General features: G+C 36.3%; 1 protein-coding gene across 1 annotated transcript in view; it reads right to left on the bottom strand.

The window, feature by feature from the left end:
* The window catches only part of CCDC7 (coiled-coil domain containing 7), a 279639-nt gene that overhangs the window by 220273 nt on the left and 45359 nt on the right, over nucleotides 1-14007 (bottom strand). The window contains exon 15 of the mRNA XM_088844150.1: nucleotides 13343-13564. Coding sequence (XP_088700276.1) covers nucleotides 13343-13564 — 222 coding nt within the window. The remainder of the gene's footprint in view (nucleotides 1-13342; nucleotides 13565-14007) is intronic.

Below are 14007 nucleotides of genomic sequence, written 5' to 3'. Positions count from 1 at the left end.
GGAACACTTTCAAAACTCATTCTAGGAGGCCACCATCTCCCTGATACCAAAACCAGACAAACACAAAAAAAGAAAACTATACAGGTCAATATCCTTGATGAACACAGATGCAAAAATCCTCAACAAAATTTTAGCAAACGGAATTCAGCAACACATCGAAAAGCTCATACACCATGATCAAGTTGGGTTAATTCCAGAAATGCAAGGATTCTTCAATATGTGCAAATCAATCAATGTGATACACCATGTTAACAAACTGAAAGATAAAAACAATATGATAATCTCAATAGATGTAGGAGAAGGCTTGGACAAAATTCAGCAGCAATTTATGATTAAAACTCTTCAAAAAATGGGCATAAAGGAACTTACCTCAACATAGTAAAGGCCATATATGATAAGCCTACAGCAAACATTATTCTCTGTGGTGAAAAACTGAAAACATTCCCCCTAAGATCACGAACAAGACAAGGGTGTCCACTTTCACCACTTTTATTCAACATAGTTCTGGAAGTCCTAGCTACAGCAATCAGAGAAGAAAAAGAAATAAAAGGAATCCAGATCGGAAAAGAAGTAAAGCTCTCACTGCAAATGACATGATACTGTACATAGAAAGCCCTAAAGATATTATCAGAAAATTACTAGAGTTAATCAATGAATTTAGAAAAGTTGAAGGATACAAAATCAATACACAGAAATCACTTGCATTTCTATATACTAAAAACGAAAAATCAGAAAGAGAAATTAAGGAATAAATCCCATTTACCATTGTAACAAAAAGAATTAAATATCTAGGAATAAACTCACCTAAGGAGACAAAAGAACTGTACACAGAAAATTATAAGACACTCACTGGAAAAGAGTCTGATGCTGGGAGGGATTGGGGGTGGGAGGAGATGGGGACGACAGAGAATGAGATGGCAGGATGGCATCACCGACTCGATGGATATGAGTTTGAGTGAACTCCGGGATTTGGTGATGGACAGGGAGGCCTGGCGTGCTGTGATTCATGGGGTCGCAAAAAGTCAGACACGACTGAGCGACTGAACTGAACTGAATGAAATAAATCAGAGATGACATAAACAGAAGGAGAGATATTCTCTGTTCTTGGGTTGGAAGAATCAGTATTGTGAAAATGACTATACTACCAAATGCAATGTACAGATTCAATGTGATCCCTATCAAATTATCAGTGGCATTTTTCACAGAACTAGAACAAAAAATTTCACAATTCATATGGAAACACAAAAGACCCCTGAATAGCCAAAGCAGTCTTGAGAATGAAGAATGGAGCTGGAGCAATCAACCTGCCTGACTTCAGAGTATACTACAAAGCTACAGTCATCAAGACAGTATGGTACTAACAACAACAACAACAAAAAGAAATATAGACCAATGGAACAAGACAGAAAGCCCAGAAATAAATCCTTACATCTATGGGTACCTTATTTTTGACAAAGGAGGCAGGAATGGGGCAAAGACAGCCTCTTCAATAAATGGTGCTGGGAAAACTGGACAGCCACATGTAAAAGAATGAAATTAAAACTCTTCCTAACACCATACACAAAGATAAACCCAAAATAGATTAAAGACCTACATGTAAGACTTGAAACTAGAAAACTCGTAGAAAAAAACAGAGGGATAACACTTGATGACAAGTGTTCGATAAAAAAGCAAGATCCTCTATGATCCACCTCTTAAGAGTAATGGAAATAAAAACAGAAGTAAACAAGTGGGACCTGATTAAACTTAAAAGCTTCTGCACAGCAAAGGAAACTATAAGCAAAGTGAAAAGACAACACTCAGAATGGGAGAAAATAATAGCAAATGAAACAACTGACAAAGGATTAATTTCCAAAATATACAAGCAGCTCATACAACTCAATGCCAGAAAAACAAATAACCCAATCGAAAACAGACATTTTTCCAAAGAAGATATTACAGATGGCTAACAGACACATGAAAAGATGCTCAACATCACTCATTATTAGAGAAATGCAAATCACAACTACAATGAGCTATCACCTCACACAGTTCAGAATGGCCATCATCAAAAAGTCTACAAACAATAAATGCTGGAGAGGGTGTGGAGAAAAGGGAACACTTTTGCACTGTTGGAGGGAATGCAAACTGATACAGCCACCCTGGAAGACAGTATGAAGATTCCGTAAAAAACTAGGAATAAAACCACCATGTGACCCAGCAATTCCACTCCTAGGTACATACCCTGAGGAAACCACGGTTGAAAAAGACACATGCATCCCACTGTTCACTGTGGCACTATTTACAATAGCTAGAACATAGAAGCAACCTAGATGTCTATTGACAGATGAATGGATAAAGAAGTTGTGGTACATACACACAATGGAATATTACTCAGTCATAAAAAGGAACACAATTGAGTCAGTTCTGATGAGGTGGATGAACTTAGAACCTATTATACAAAGTGAAGTGAGTCAGAAAAAGAAAGATGAATATTGTATTCTAACACATATTTATGAAATCTAGAAAAATGGTACTGAAGAATTTATTTATAAAGCAGCAATGGAGAAACAACCCAGATAGTCACGATGGTGTAATCACTCACCAAGAGCCAGACATCCTGGATGTGAAGCCAAGTGGGCCTTAGGAAGTATCACTACAAACAAAGCTAGTGGAGTTGATGGAATTAGAGTTGAGCTATTTCAAATCCTGAAAGATGATGCTGTGAAAGTGCCGCACTCAATATGCCAGCAAATTTGGAAAACTCAGCAGTGGCCACAGGACTGGAAAAGGTCAGTTTTCATTCCAATCCCAAAGAAAGGCAAAGCCAAAGAATGTTCAAACTACCACACAATTGCAGTCGTCTCACACACTAGTAAAGTCATGCTCAAAATTCTCCAAGCTAGGATTCAGCAACATGTGAACCATGAACTTCCAGATGTTCAAGCTGGTTTTAGAAGAGGCAGAGGAACCAGAGATCAAATTACCAACATTCGCTGGATCATTGAAAAAGCAAAAGAGTTCAAGAAAAATATCTATTTCTGCTTTATTGACTATGCCAAAGCATTTGACAATAAACTGTGGAAAATTCTGAAAGAGAAGGGAATACCAGACCACCTGACATGCCCCTTGAGAAACCTGTATGCAAGTCAGGAAGCAACAGTTAGAACTGGACTTGGAACAACAGACTGGTTCCAAACTGGAAAAAGAGTATGTCAAGGCTGTATATTGTTACCCCGTTTATTTAACTTATATGCAGAGTACATCATGAGGAACGCTGGGCTGGAAGAAGCACAAGCTGGAATTAAGATTGCTGGGAGAAATATCAATAACCTCAGATATGCAGATGACACCAACCTTATGGCAGAAAATGAAGAAGAACTAAAGGGCCTCTTGATGAAAGTCAAAGAGGAAAGTGAAAAAGTTGGCTTGAAGTTCAACATTCAAAAACTAAGATCATGGCATCTGGTCCCATCACTTCATGGCAAATAGTGGAAATAGTGGCTGACTTTATTTTGGGGGGCTCCAGAAATCACTGCAGATGGTGATTGCAGCCATGAAATTAAAGGACACTTACTCCTTGGAAGGAAAGTTATGACCAACCTAGACAGCATATTAAAAAGCAGAGACATTACTTTGCCAACAAAGGTCCGTCTAGTCAAGGCTATGGTTTTTCCAGTAGTCATGTATGGATGTGAGAGCTGGACTATAAGGAAAGCTGAGTGCTGAAGAATTGATGCTTTTGAACTGTGGTGTTGAAGACTCTTGAGAGTCCCTTGGACTGCAAGAAGATCCAACCAGTCCATCCTAAATGAGATCAGTCCTGGGTGTTCATTGGAAGGACTCATGTTGAAGCTGAAACTCCAATATTTTTACCACCTGATGCGAAGAACTGATTCATTTGAAAAGACCTTGATGTTAGGAAGGATTGAAGATAGGAGGAGAAGGGGATGACAGAGGATGAGACAGTTGGATGGCATCACCGACTCAACGGACATGAGTTTGGATAAACTCTGGGAGTTGGTAATGGACAGGGAGGCCTGGCATGCTGCAGTTCATGGGGTCGCAAAGAGTCGGACACGACTGAGTGACTGAACTGAATTGAATGGAGCAACAGACATATAGAATAGACTAATGGACATGGGGAGCGGGGAGGAGAGGGCAAGACATATGGAAACAGTAACATAGAAACTTAATTGCCATATGTAAAATTGATAGCCAACAGGAATTTGCTGGATGGCTCAGGAAACTCAAACGGGGCTCTGTATCAATCTAGAGGGGTAAGATGAGGTGGGAGATGGGAATGAAGTTCAAAAGGGAGGGGATATATGTATACTTGCGGTTGATTCATGTTGATGTTTGACATAAAACAATATTCTATAAAGCAATTATCCTTCAATAAAAAATAAATTAAAAAAATCCAAATTATAAAGGAAGTAAAACTGTGATTGTTTGCAGATGACATGGTGACATACACAGAAAATACCACCAGAAAACTACTAGAGCTCATTAATGAATCTGGTAAATTTTGAGGATACAAAACTAATATAGAGAAATCTGTTGCATTTCTATATGCTAACATTGAACTATCAGAAAGAGAAATTAAGGGAATAATCTAATTTACCATCACATCAAAAAGAATAAAATACGTAGGAATAAACCTACATAAGGAGGCACAAGAACTTCACTAGGAAAACTATAAGATACTAATGAAATAAAGAAAACTCAAACAGATGGAAAGACATACCATGTTCTTGGATTGGAAGAATTAATATTGTTAAAATTAACATACAATACAGGACAATCTACAGATTCCATGCAATCCCTATCAAAACAGCACTGCAGCCACTGTGGAAAACAGTATGGAAAGTTCATAAAATGTAAAAACAGAACTTCCATATGACCCAGTAATTCCACTCCTAGGTATAGTTGATTTACAATTTTATAGATATATATATATGTGTGTGTGTTGATTCAATATTTAAATTGAAGTATATAGTTTTCTACTACTGATGTATACTATTATACGCCAATTTTTACACTGGTATACTATTCAAAATTGATGTATACTATTATATACTATATATTATAGGTATATAATACAGTAATTCACAATTTTTAAAGATTATATTCCAATTATAATTACTATACAATATTGGTTCTATTTCTCAAGTTGTATAATACATCCAATATTTCGTTATAACTGTAAATAGAGTCTAACCTTTAAAATTGCATTAAAATTTTCTTTTTTTTTTTTTTGATATTTCTTCTTCTTTTTTTAAATTTTATTATTTTTTTATTTTTTTTTTATTTTACAATATTATATTGGTTGGTTTTGCCCTACATTGACATGAATTCACCCCAGGTGTACATGAGTTCCCCCTCCTGAACCCCCCTCTCATCTCCCTCCTCCCTTTATCCTCCCTCTGGGTCATCCCCGCACACCAGCCCCGAGTATCCTGTAACATGCATTGACCCTGAACTGCTGATTCGTTTCACATATGACAACATACATGTTTCAATGTCATTCTCTCAAATCATCCCACCCTCACCCTCTCCCACAAAGTCCCAAAGACTGTTCGATACAACTGTGTCTCTTTTGCTGTCTCGTATACAGGGTTATATTTCCATCTTTCTAAATTCCATATATATGTGTTAGTATACTGTATTGGTGCGTTTCTTTCTGTCTTACTTCACTCTGTATAATAGGCTCCAGTTTCATCCACCTCATTAGAACTGATTCAAATGCATTCTTTTTAATGGCTGAGTAATACTCCATTGTGTATATGTACCAAAGCTTTCTTATCCATTCGTCTGCAGATGGACATCTAGGTTGCTTCCATGTCCTGGCTATTATAAACAGTGCTGCAATGAACATTGGAGTACATGTGTCTCTTTCAATTCTGGTTTCCTTGGTGTGTATGCCCAGGAGTGCGATTGCTGGATCATATGGCAGTTCTATTTCCAGTTTTTTGAGGAATCTCCACACTGTTCTCCATAGTGGCTGTACTAGTTTGCATTCCCACGAACAGTGTAAGAGGGTTCCCTTCTCTCCACACCATCTCCAGCATTTCTTGCATGTAGACTTTTGGATAGCAGCCATTCTGACTGGTGTGAAATGGTATCTCATTGTGGTTTTGATTTGTATTTCTCTGATTATGAGGGATGTTGAGCATTTTTTCATGTGTTTGTTAGCCATCTTTATGTCTTCTTTGTACCAATGGAAACTGAAAAATGCTTAAATAAATAGATACTACAAACTAGTAAATACAACAAAAAAGAAGCAGACTCACAGATACAGGGAACAAACTACTGGTTACCAGTGGGGAGAGGGAAGGGTGGAGGGGCAATATAAGATTAGTGGATTAATAGCTACTAACTATTACTCTTAATGACCTGGATAACCACAGTGGTATCGTTGCTCACTTAGAGCCAGACATCCTGGAGAGTGACATCAAGTGGGCCTTAGGAATCATTACTATGAACAAAGCTAGTGGAGGTGATGAGATTTCCAGCTGAGTTATTTTAAATCCTAAAATATGATGCTGTTACAGTGTTGCACTCAATATGCCAGCAAATTTGGAAAACTCAGCAGTGGCCACAGGACTGAAAAAGGTCAGTTTTCATTCCAATCCCAAAGAAGGGCAATGCCAAAGAATGTTCAAACTACTGCACAATTGCACTCATTTCACATGCTAGTAAAGTAATGCTCTAAATCCTTCAAGGAAGGCTTCAGTAGTATGTGAACCAAGAACTTCCAGATGTACAAACTGGATTTAGAAAAGGCAGAAAAACCAAATCAAATTGCCCACATCTGTTAGATCACAGAAAAAGCAAGATAATTCCAGAAAAACATCTACTTCTGTTTCACTGACTGTTAAACAAAGCCTTTGACTGTGTGGATCACAACAAACTGTGGAAAATTCTGAAAGAGATGGGAATACCAGACCACCTGACCTGCCTCATGAGAAACCTGTATGCAGGTCAAGAAGCAACAGTTAGAACTGGACATGGAACAATGGACTGGTTCCAGATTGGGAGAGGAGTACGTCAAGGCTGTATATTTTCACCCCGCTTATTTAACTTATATGCAGAGTACATCATAAGAAATACCAAGTATGCAGGGAGAAATACCCATAACCTCAAATATGTAGATGACACCACCACCCTTATGGCAGAAAGCGAGAGGAATTAAAGAATCTCTTGAAAGTGAAAGAGGAGAGTGAAAAAGCTGGCTTAAAACTCAACATTCAAAAAATGAAGATCATGGCATCTGGTCCCATCACTTCATGGCAAATAGATGGGGGCAAAATGGTAACAGTGACAGACTATTTTCTTGGATTCCAAAATCACTGTGTATGGTGACTACAGTCATGAAATTAAAAGACAGTTGCTTCTTGGAAGAAAAGCTATGACAAACATAGACAGTGTATTCAAAACCAGAGACATCACTTTGCCAACAAGAGTCCCTATCCTCAAAGTTAATGTTTTTCTAGAAGTCATGTACAGATGTGGAGAAGGCAATGGCAACTCACTCCAGTACTCTTGCCTGGAAAATCCCATGGATGGAGGAGTCTGGTAGGCTGCAGTCCATGGGGTCGCTAAGAGTTGGACACGACTGAGCGACATCACTTTCACTTTTCACTTTCATGCATTGGAGAAGGAAATGGCCACCCACTCCAGTGTTCTTGTCTGGAGACTCCCAGGGACAGGGGAGCCTGGTGGGCTGCCATCTATGCGACTGCACAGAGCTGGACAGGACTGAAGCAACTTAGCAGCAGCAGCACGTACAGATGTGAGAGCTGGATCATAAAGAAGGCTGAACGCTGAAGAATTGATGCTCTGTGGTACTGGAGAAGACTGTTAAGTGTCCCTTGGACAACAAAAAGATCAATCCAAAAGGAAATCAACCCTGAATATTAATTGGAAGGACTAATACTGAAGCTGAAGCTCCATTACTTTGGCCACCTGATACGAAAAGCCTACTCATTAGAAAAGACCCTGATGCTTTGAAAGATCGAAGGCAGGAGGTGAAGGGAATGACAGAGCATGAGATGATTGGATGGCATTACCGACTTAATGGACATGAGTTTGAGCAAACTCTGGGAGATGGTGAAGGACAAGGAAGTCTGTTATGCTGCAGTCCACGGGGTTGCTAAGAGTCAGACATGACTGAGTGACTGAATAACAACAATATACCTATCAATAATCACTTTAAAGTAAATAAACTAAATTCTCCAATAAAAAAACATAGAGTAACTGAATATATTAAAATAAACACACACACACATGCACATGCATGTAAACACACACCCCTACATGCTGCCTACAAGAGACCCACTTCAAATCCAAAGATACAGACTGAAGGTGAAGGGATCCAAAAAGACACTCCATGCAAGTGGAAACCAAAAGAAAGGTAGAGTATCTGTACTTCTATCAGACAAATAAAATTTGAAACAGAGACTATAATAAGTGACAAAGAATGGTATTACATAAAGATAAAGCGTCAATTCAACCAGAGGATGTAACATTATGCACTCAATATAGGAGCAATAAATATACAAACCAACTGTTAACTGACCTAAAGGAAGAAATATACAGCAATAAAGTAGGGGGCTTTAATACTCCCACTTACATCAACAAATAGAGCATCCAAACTGAAAATCAAAAAGAAAGCACTGTCAGCAATTTCCTTGTGGTCCAGTGGTTAGGACTCCATGCTTTCACTGCTGAGAGTGTAGGTTCAATCCTTGGCTAGGGAACTAAGATCCCACTAGCCGTGTGGTGTGGCCAAAAACAATAACAAGATCAAACAAAAAATATAAGAAAGTATTGTATTTAAATGACATATTTGATCATATTAACTTGACAAATATATATAAATAGATAGAACATTCCATCCAAAATAAACAGGATACAGATTCTTTTCAAGTGCACACGGAACATTCTCCAGAATAGATGGTATGTTAGGCCACAAAACAAGTTTTAACAAATTTAGGATTAGATTAAAATCATATTAACTATCTTTTCCGACCACAGTATTATGAAAGTAGAAATCAATTACAAGAAGAAAACTGGAAAATTTACAAATATGTGAAGATTATATAACATGCTACTGAACAACCAATGGATCAAGAAAGAAATCAAAACCAAAATTAAAATAGTACCTTGAGACAAACAAAAATGGATATACCCCATACTGAAATTTATGGGATGCAGTGAAAGCTATTTTACAAGGAAAGGTCATATTAATAAATGCCTACTTTACAAATAAGAAAAATCTCAAACCAGTAACAAATTTATACTCCAAGGAACTAGAAAAAGAAGAACAAAGTCCAAGTTTAGTAGAGGAAAGGAAATCATAAAGAATTACAGCAGAAATAAATGAAATGGAGGCTAACAAGACGTCAAACAAACAAAAAAATTGATAAAACCAAGAAGTGGCTCTTTTAAAAGATAAACAAAACTTACAATTAGCTAGATTCACAAAGAAAAAAGATAGAAGGCTCAAATAAATAAAAGAAGAAATATGATATCTGATATCATAGAGATACAAAGGATCAGAAGTGACAACTATGGCAATTATACAGCAAAAGTACTAACAATTGAGAATAAATTAATCATTAACTACAACATACAATCTTCTAAGACTGAATCATGAGGAAACAAAAATTGAACACACTCATTACTACTATTAAGGATATTGAATCTGTAATTTTAAAACTCCTTACAAACAAAAGTACAGGACCAGGACACTTCTCTGCTGAATTCCACCAAGTATTCACAGGATTAATACCAATTCTTCTGAAACTCTTTCAAACAATAGAACAGAAGGCAATATTTCCAAACTCATTTTACATCAGCATTATTTAGATACTAAAACCAAAGACACCACAATAAAAGAAAATTACAAATATCCCTGATTAACAAAGATGCAAAAATAACAAAATATTAGCAAACTGATTCTAACAATCTATTAAAAGGATCATACAACATGAGCAAGAGGAATTTCTACCAGGGGTGCAGAAATAATTCAATATTTAGAAATTAGTCAATGAGGTATACCACATTAACAAAATGAATAATTTGGAAGATCATCTCAGTAACTGTAAAAAACATACTGCAAGCATTTCACAAAATCCAACATTTATGATAAAAGCCCTCAATTAAGTGGGTATAGAGGGAAAGAAAATACTCAACTGGCCATGTACAAAAAACCCATAGATAACATCACACTCAAAAGTGAAAAGCTGAAAGCAATTCCTCTAAGATCAGGAATAAGAAAAGGATGCCCATTCTTGCTGCTTTTATCCAACATATTAATGGAATTCCTAGACAGAACAATTTGGCAAAAAACAAAAGGTGTCTACATTGGAAAAGAGGAAATAAATCTGTCACCATATTTGGATGACATGATAGAGAAAACCCTAAAGACTACCCCAAAACTGTTAGAATAAATAAAGTTGCAGGATATACAATTGATGAATAGCAACCTATTGTATTTTTACATACTAAAAATGAACTATCTAAAAGAGAAGTCAAGAAAACAATCCCATTTGCAATTGCATCAAAAAGAATAAAATACCTAGGAATAAATTTAACCAAGGAGGTGAAAAACTTATACACCAAAAACTATATGATATTGATGGAAGAAGACAGAAATAAGTGGAAAGATGGTCTATGCTCATGGATTGGAAGAAATAATACTGTTAAAATGTCCATACTATACAAAACAATCTATAGAATCCACACAATCTATCAAAATTCCAATGACATTTTTCACAGAAATAAAAGAAATAATTCTCAAATTTGTACGGGACCACAAAAGACCCTGAAGAGTCAGAGGAATCTTGAAAAAGAATAACAAAGCTGGAAGAATCATGTGCCCAATTTCATATATAGTTGTCATATTCTATGGCAATCAAATCGGTATTAGATGTGGGGAGGAAAACAGACATATGGACTAATGGAACCGAGTAGAGAACCCAGAAGTAAACACACACACACACACACACACATGGTCAATCAATTTATGATGAAGAAGCCTCGAATATACAACAGAGAAAAGACAATCTCTTTAATAAATGGTGTTGGGAACCTGGAAAATCACGTGTGAAGAATGAAACTGGACCATTCTCTTACACCATATACAAAAATTAACTCCAAATGAACAAAACACTTGACTGTAAGACATGAAACTATAAAACTTCTAAAAGAAACATAGACAATAAGCTTAATACATGTCTTATTGAATTTGGGTGTCTGACTTCAACAGCAAAAATAAAGTGGAATTACATCAAACTAAAAAGCTTCTGCACATCAAAGGAAACCATCAACATAACGAAATGGCACACTACTAAATGGGAGAAAACATCTAAAAATCACTTATCTAATAAAGGGTTAATATCCAAAAATACATAAAGAATTCATACAACTCAATTGCAACACAAACAAAAAAACTGAATCAATCTGAGTAAAAAATGAACAGATGATCTGAATAGACATTCTACGAAAGAAAACATGCAGGTGGCCAACAGATAGAGGAAAAGATGTTCAACATCACTAATCATCAGAGAAACACAAATCAAAACCAAAACGATATATTACTGCACACCTGTCAGAATTGTTATTAGCCAAAATCAAGAAATAACAAGTATTAGCAAGAATGTAGATAAAAGGGAACGCTTGCACACTGTTGATGAGAATGTAAATTGGTGAAGCCATTATGGAAAAGAGTATGGCGGTTGTTGAGAGTTGGACTGTGAAGAAAGCTGATCGCCGAAGAATTGATGCTTTTGAACTGTGGTGCTGGAGAAGACTCTTTGAGAGTCCCTTGGACTGCAAGGAGATCCAACCAGTCCATTCTAAAGGAGATCAATCCTGGGTGTTCATTGGAAGGACTGATGCTAAAGCTGAAACTCCAATACTTTGGCCACCTCATGTGATGAGTTGACTCACTGGAAAAGACTCTGATGCTGGGAGGGATTGGGGGTGGGAGGAGAAGGGGATGACAGAGAATGAGATGGCTGGATGGCATCACCGACTCGATGGACATGAGTTTGAGTGAACTCTGGGAGTTGGTGATGGACAGGGAGGCCTGGTGTGCTGTGATTCATGGGGTTGCAAAGAGTCAGACACGACTGAGCGACTGAACTGAACTGAGACCTACTAGATGATTCAGGCAACACCCACTTCTAGATATTTTTCCAAAATAAATGACAACACTAACTAGAGAAGATATATGTATACTATGTTCACTGCAGCATTATTTACATTAGTCAAGATGTGGAAACAGTCTGTATATCCTTTGATGGGTGCATGGATAAAGAAAACATCACATATGTATATATATTCGCTGGTGTCTCAGACAGTAAAGAATCTGCCTGCAATGCAGGAGACCTGGGTTCAACTCCTGGGTTGGAAAGATCCCCTCAAGAAAGGAATGGCAACTCACTTCAGTATTCTTGCCTGGAAAACTCCATGGGCAGAGGAGCCTGGCAGGGTACAGTCCATGAGGTCGCAAAGAGTCAGACATGACTGAGCAACTAACACTTACACACACACACACATACATATACATACAGTAGAATATTATTCAGATATGAAAAATAATTAAACTTTGCTATTTTTGACAACATGGATGGATCTTGAGAGCACTGTGCTAAGTCAAATAAGTCAGACAGGGAAAGACAAATACCATACAATCTCACTTATATGTGGAATCTAAAACAAAATGAAAACTAAGCTCATAGATACAGAGAACAAAGTGGTAGTTGCCAGAGGCATGGATTTGGGGATGGGCAAAACGGGTGATAGGAGTCAAAAGGTACAAACTTCTACTTTAAACAATTCCAAGTGGTGCAAAGTACCAGTGACCACAGTTAATAATACTGCATTGCATAGCTGAAAGTTGCTACTACAGCAAATCTTAAAAGTTCTCATCAAAAGAAAAAAATTCTGTAATTATGTACAATGTTATTAACTAGACATTGTGGCAATTCAGTTACAGTATATACAGAATACTGATTCATTAATTTGTATACCTGAAAATAATGTCAATTATATCTCAATAAAAAATTTTTAATATAAAACATAATTTTATATCTGACAAGTCTACCATATCAACTATCCTGAAGAAAAATGCAAATATTTGGATTACTAAAAACCCACAAAAATCAATACACATTTAATTTAGATTTGAATTCAAGATATTAACGAACTGATACATCCAAAAGGAACAATTCTAAGTAAAAAAAAAAAGCATAGAAAAAAATTTAAAATAATATACAAATGAAGTTAATATTATAAAAGGGTAAATTTCTCACTGCACATATTACTGTTTTCATTTTGGTTATTTCCTTACCTGTGAATGTGTAATTTTATTGTTTGTTTTTTGTCCACCTGAATCTCCCACTACTGTTTTTCTTGTTTCATTTTCCAGTAGTATATATTTCGAATCTTCACCTTTAACTTTTAATTTACCAGTACCCATTTCTGTGGGTGTCTTGGTCTTTGCCTCACTTTTCAGGAACTCCTTTTCTTGATTTAGGAAATAGGCAAGTTGCTGCTTAGCTCTTTCAGCTTCCTGTTTTTAAAAGAATAATTGTCAAGTATCATTTCTGTGACATTTTCCTGCCAATATTATAATTTTCAGGACTCTTCGTATATCCATGCCTATACTAATTCTCAATTTTATTTTTACAGAATAAAAGAAAGCTAAATTAAACCACTGGTATAATACATAGTTTAACAGATTCATAATTAAAATTAAAAACTATGAAGAAATCTGTTCTACTTAAACAGCTATTTTTTTATACCCAAGAGGTTCTCCTGTCCACTGTTTTTTAAGGTTCTAGCTATAATATAGGCACAATAAAAGTTAATAAAATGCATACATTATAGAAGGTGATAGAATGTACCCAAGATAATTAAGATCTATAATATCAAATAGTAAATGTGAAAAATAATTTATTTTTTTTTAGAATTAAACCTTTCTTTAAAAGTCACTTTTAATAAATTTTAGTTTCA

Source organism: Moschus berezovskii, chromosome 15 (assembly GCF_049115385.1).
Source record: "Moschus berezovskii isolate FMDL1 chromosome 15, NW_MosBer_1.0, whole genome shotgun sequence".
NCBI lineage: Eukaryota > Metazoa > Chordata > Mammalia > Artiodactyla > Moschidae > Moschus > Moschus berezovskii.
The sequence above is the reverse complement of the archived record's forward strand: the minus strand, read 5'-3'. Positions and strand labels throughout refer to the sequence as shown.